Source organism: Nicotiana tomentosiformis, chromosome 1, assembly GCF_000390325.3.
Source record: "Nicotiana tomentosiformis chromosome 1, ASM39032v3, whole genome shotgun sequence".
Classification (NCBI taxonomy): domain Eukaryota; kingdom Viridiplantae; phylum Streptophyta; class Magnoliopsida; order Solanales; family Solanaceae; genus Nicotiana; species Nicotiana tomentosiformis.
The window spans coordinates 100,829,377-100,835,305 of NC_090812.1; the positions used below are offsets into that span (position 1 = coordinate 100,829,377).

Sequence of the window (5,929 nt, forward strand, 5' to 3'; positions counted from 1 at the left end):
ATAGCTAGACGGGTATATAGAGATTGTATAGTAGTAGTTCTTAGTCGTTCTACAGTAGCAGACCTGATTGAGCTAGATATGGTAGAATTCGATGTTATAATGGCTATGGATTGGTTGGCTTCTTGTTATGCTAACGTTGATTATAGATCAAAGATGGTTCAGTTCCAGTTTCCAGGGGAGCCAGTTCTAGAGTGGAAAGGTAATACTACATCGCCGAGAGGTAGGTTTATTTCCTATCTCAAGGCAAGGAAGATTATCAGAAAGGGCTATATTTATCACTTAGTTCGGGTACAAGATGTCAAAGCAGAGTCACCGACCCTTCAATCTATTCTGTTGGTTAATGAGTTTCCCGATGTTTTTTCCGATGAGCTTCCAGGCCTTCCGCCAGAGCGGGAGATTGAGTTTCCTATAGATACATTACCAGATACTCAACCGATATCTATTCCTCCTTATAGAATGGCACCTGCAGAGCTGAGAGAGTTGAAAGAACAACTAAGGGATTTGCTTGAAAAAGGCTTTATCAGACCTAGTACATCATTGTGGGGAGCACCTGTGTAATTTGTGAGAAAGAAAGATGGTTCCTTGCGGATGTGTATTGATTACAGACAGTGGAATAAGGCGACGATCAAGAATAAGTACCCACTCCCGAGGATTGATGATTTATTTGATCAGTTGCAAGGTGCCAGGTGTTTCTCAAACACTACAAAAAATGGGTAAATTGCGGAGGTTAAAATTACAGTTTGCGGAGGTTAGAAACCTCCGCTATTTGCTGTTACAGCAGTTGAGCAAGCCCCCGCAGTAAGCATCGCCACTATTACTTTGCGGCAGATAAATGCGGGGGTTTCCCGAACCGTCGTGACCGCAAATAGCGCAAATTGCAGTTTTAACCTCTGCAATTTCATGCGCGAAAATAGATTTTTATTTTTAAAATTTAATTTTTTTTTGAGTGTAGGGGTTGTAAACCTCCGCAATTTCTTATGTGTACACCATCAAGATCTGTTCAATTTCTTGTTTGGGGTTTTATCCCCATCTATTTTAAAATATATTATAGAATTGATTTTTTATCATCAATTTACCATACTATTTCCCTAACATCAATTGAAATATTTATGCTTAAACCAAAACATTAAAATTAAGAAACATAAATATTTCATTAACCGTAAAAAATACTATGACAGAGTAGTATCATATGTCATCAAGCTAAATTAGAACATAATTAACCATCTATGTTAGTCAGCTATTACATTGTCCTAATACATCCACTTCAATTAAAATGAATCTCAATGGTTGTCACTAGGATTACTAGCGCCAGAAGATCTTCTTGCATCAGTCGGTGAAACGGGTCCACTAGCAGCATCACTTGGCTGTAGCAAAAAGTAAAAAAAAATACAACTATTAAGAGGAGTATCAGGAAACAAGTCATTGAGATAAAATAAAATTATCTCAATGAGAAATAAAATATACTTTGCCACTTGGAGATATTACTTGAAGTTCCATTGAGTCTTCTTGTGCCAAAGACATTACTTATGAGAATTCTGTCATGGATCATACTGTGGAATTCTATTTTTGGATTCTTTCATGTAACTACTCTATTTAGGATTCTATGCAAGTTCTTTCTACTTGTGTATGACATGTTTAGAGTAGTATGTATGTTTATTTACACAACTGCAAACTTTAAATTCTGGTATAAAACATACTAATATCCTTCCTTTTTCCCTGTTTTTGCTTGTCTCACTTCCTCCTTCCCTTCAGATATCTTATTTTTCAGCCACCTCAGTGCTTACAAGTTATTTCTTATATTTTAATTGAAACATCATCCATTGAACCTGGTTATAGAGCTTTTGTGGTTACAGATAGTTGTCTGTAGGTCATAAAGAGTAGCTGTAAAAGCAACATGCTGGTAATGCCTGCTGAAACTGAGCCAACAATCTGCTTACATATTCATTGTGGTTCTCCAACTTGTTAGGTGGAAAAGTATAGAGAAATTGTAGATTAAACCTCCATAGTCGCACTAGTTATCATAGTGACTCTCTACACTTCACAAATAAAAAATAAAATTACACAATACACCAAAAATAAAAGAACTTAGCATTTACCGTTGTAGGAGGAGAAGCAAAGATCCCAATAAATTATTCTGGTATTGACCCTTCCTTCATTTTCATGTATGCTTGGAGTAGCTCCTAATCCCAAACATCTCACCCTTCCAGGATGCTCTTTGCCTAGCACCTTACCAACAATATTATTTGGAGAAATTTCTGGCTCATCCACTGTACTTTCACTCACTGCTAGCTCATTTTTTTTCTAAACACAATACACATCAAAAAACTTTGAGCCAACATTATAAATCAGTTATTACTACGCTTCGCAATAATTATTTATTTCCTGCCATAAGGTGCAATCAGATTACTACACATGCCATAGACTGGGCATATGTTCTCGTGAGAATCATTAATGTTACACAATCAATCCAAGGTCTCAAAGTACAAATGTTTGGTTATGTTTTGCTAGTAGATAAGCTCCTTTACTTATAATTTTAAATTTTAGGAATGTCATGTTAAGTAGCCTAGAGCATCAGTAGTTGACAAAGATGGGCATATGCACTTGTTTTATCATCCTCGTTAAAGGTCCAACACTTCATAACCTTCTCTAAGTAGGTTTAAATCATTAGAACAAATTATAGAACATTGCAACAACTTTCAGAGCAGCTTTTAGCAAGTATGCACATAGATATGACCTTAGTTCATTAAACCCTTATGCTAACGACCATACTAAGATTTCCCAAAGAGCATACCAATCAATTAGGTTAATTGAGACATCAACATGAACATGAGGGAAAATTTTAGTTTTTATTTAAGCCTAATGGGGATGATATCTAAACATGATAATACACAGTATATCATGCTTCGAATAATCACAACCAAACACTACTCAGATTCATGAATGAGGTTTACCCAAACGGTGTTGTTAAATAGTCATGAATAATAAGTAAAGATATTCATTTTTTCGTTGGCCAAGACAGGGCAAACAAACCACAACAAGTTACCATTTGGGCATGTGAGCAAGTTCACTAGCAAGTTATGCCAACAAAGTTCACCATATGATTCCTTTTATTTTAGTTTTCATGATAGTCACGCATAAATCATTCTATCTTAGCTGTTCAGAGCAACATAGTATCATGAACAAGACTGCCTACTAGAGTCATTTAGGCAAACAAGTCAACATGAGAACATGAACAGAATCATCCTTGAGAGTCAGTCAATAGACTAGACCAAAACATTATGACATTAAAAGTTGAAACAAACATAATGATGCAGGTGTAATGGTCTTATATTATAACTTACACATATTTCTTTTGCCTCGTCATTTACATATGATCCATCCTTTTTCGTATGTGTAGCAAGATAAAGTTGTGCTCGTCCAGGCTCTCTCCCTGTCTCAGTCATCTATGTATGAAAACAAAAAATTAGTCAGAATAGTTTATTTAAAGAAAAAGAAATAGATACAATATATAAAATTTAAATAGTAAAGTAAGGTAAATAATGTGATATTTTTCACCATTTTAGCCCTTCTTCTAGAATTAGGTTTGGAGCCACTGGTGTGTGGAACTGTTTGTTTCTTCTGATTTTCAGCATTTTTTTACACATGTTCTAACAATAAGATACATTTCAGTCAAATATATAAATGAATAATCATATTTTTATGCATTTCAATGTGACATTTCAGAAAAATACCTGAGTTTTTTCTTTATAACGGTAGTTCACAAAGGAAGTCCATTGATCCCGAGTAATACCTACCGGAACATTATCCATAATCTCATCTTTGGTTTTAAGTGGGTCTTTAAACTCATACCATAACTTCTGCCTACTTGCAGCCCACTTCTTTGCAATAGAGCGATAAACATATTCTCGTGCAACTTCCTCAATGGTCATAAATCAAAAATGAGGCTTCAAACTAAATTTTGGTTAGTTTATCTTTTATATACAAATATAAAAACAAAAGACAAAATAGAGATATAGTTCTAAAGATATAGAGCTTATACCTTTATAATATTATTAAAGCAGTCGTTAAAGTATAACTTAGGCATATCCGACCATTTATCAAAGCTAATTGGAAATATGGTACAGTCAGTTGCTAAAAGGCCACATACGCCTGCAAAAAGGCCTTGTGCTTCACCAATCGGATCCAAGCAATCAAACTCCACCACAACACGTTCTCCCTGAGGTAAACTTAATACTTCTCTAGTCTTCAATTTGAGCCTTTTGGTATCTCCATGTGAATCTTTAATAAATAAAAATAAAAGCAAAAAAGTGAAGGTAAGAGATATGGTATAGAGAGGTCTGAATAATTCATTATATTGAAAGATACTATTACTGTGAAACTAAGAACAACTTGACCATATGAAACAAGTGATTTAAGAATATAAAAATTGCATCATAGAATATAAAAAAGCAGACTTTTACTGATAATTGTCATATGAATAAGAAGTTCAAGAATATAAGGAGATGAAGGCAGCATCTTCAAGTTCAAATATAAACAACTTGATTGAAGACCTAGAAGAACTCCATATTCTCCAAGATCATTTAGAAAGATTGCCAGATAGGAAACATACAAGAAACAGAAAGTACGGGTAATAGTAGATAGCAAAACTGACATCAATCCACGATACACTAATCAAAAGTTACAACAATTTTTAAAGTAACATAGTCCTAGCTTGAATCTAGCAAATAGTAACAACCACACATAAGAAGAGATAGGTGAAGCATAAGAAACAAAAGCACACAAAAATTCCTGCAGAGAGATCGACCATTAAACCAAAAAGCACATAGAAGCAAGGAAAAAGCACACAAAAATTCATACAGAACGACCAAAATACACACAAAAATTTAAAATTAACAGAAAAACCCATGAGGGAAAATAAGGAAAGAAAGAGAAAAATCAAACCCAGGAGGTGTAAAAGCGGTGGCGATTGTTGTTGTGAGGCGAAAGTTTTGTTGTTGTGAGGCAGAAGTTAAAAAAAAGAGATTTGGATATTGTCTCTTCCAATCAAGCGATTTTTGTTGTGAGGAAAACAGAAGTTAGAAGAAGAAGATTGGGAAAGAAGAAGAAGACAATGTATTTTGTTGTTGTGAGGCGAAAGTTTCTAGGGCGAAAAAGATTGGGGAAAAAATGGAGGGAGTGTGAAATAAATTACCCACTATTATTTTAGGGTTGCGGATGTTTTAGACCCCCGTAAATTGTATAATTTGTGGGGGCTAATATATTACCGCAAAATTATGCAAATTGCGGAGGTTACTTATACCCTCTGCAAATAAACCTCTGTAATTTACCCGTTTTTTGTAGTGAAAGATAGACTTGAGGTCGGGGTACCATCAAGTAAGGGTTAGAGAGAAGGATATTCCGAAGATAACATTCAGGACCGGATACGGGCACTTTGAGTTTTGTGTTATGTCGTTCGGTTTGACCAATGCCCTAGCGGTATTCATGGACTTGATGAACTGTGTGTTCATGCCCTTTCTAGATCTGTTCATGATTGTATTTATAGATGATATTTTGGTTTATTCTCGTTCAGAGGTTGAGCATGTAGATCATTTACGTACTGTGCTCAAAGATCTACAAGAAAGGAAGTTGTATGCAAAATTCTCTAAATGTGAATTCTGGTTGAATTTTGTAGCCTTCTATGGTCATATTATTTTGGGTGAGGGTATTCGGGTCGATACACAGAAGATTGAGGCAGTGAAGACTTGGCCTAGACCCACGATACCGACAGAGGTTCGTAGCTTCCTAGGTTTGGCAGGTTATTATAAAAGATTTGTAGAGGGATTTTCTTCTCTTTCAGCACCATTAACAAAGTTGATTCAGAAGGAAGCCAAGTTTCAGTGGACTGGTGCTTGTGAGCGGAGTTTCTAGGCATTGGACAGATTGACTTCAG

The 5,929-nt window shown here is 35.4% G+C and overlaps 1 protein-coding gene across 6 annotated transcripts; it reads right to left on the reverse strand.

Moving 5' to 3' along the window:
• Nucleotides 1–1,132: 1,132 nt before the first annotated feature.
• LOC104100618 (uncharacterized) lies at nucleotides 1,133–5,035 on the reverse strand. 6 transcript variants are annotated; one of them, XR_011412227.1, is made up of 6 exons: nucleotides 4,040–4,373; nucleotides 3,732–3,944; nucleotides 3,556–3,647; nucleotides 3,342–3,443; nucleotides 2,097–2,226; nucleotides 1,133–1,364 (listed from the first exon to the last, which is right to left on the reverse strand). XR_011412227.1 is itself a non-coding variant. In XM_009607888.4 (6 exons), exons 3-6 carry the CDS (start codon nucleotides 3,927–3,929, stop codon nucleotides 1,357–1,359), a joined length of 513 nt encoding a protein of 170 aa, XP_009606183.1. In that variant the 5' UTR covers nucleotides 3,930–3,944; nucleotides 4,040–4,278; nucleotides 4,942–5,035; the 3' UTR covers nucleotides 1,133–1,356. The 6 variants fall into 6 exon arrangements, 5 of the variants coding, with proteins under 5 accessions (XP_009606183.1, XP_018627764.1, XP_070044640.1 ...); XM_009607888.4 differs by lacking the exon at nucleotides 3,556–3,647 and adding an exon at nucleotides 4,942–5,035 and having other exon boundaries at nucleotides 2,097–2,301; nucleotides 4,040–4,278; XM_018772248.3 differs by lacking the exon at nucleotides 3,556–3,647.
• Nucleotides 5,036–5,929: the final 894 nt, after the last annotated feature.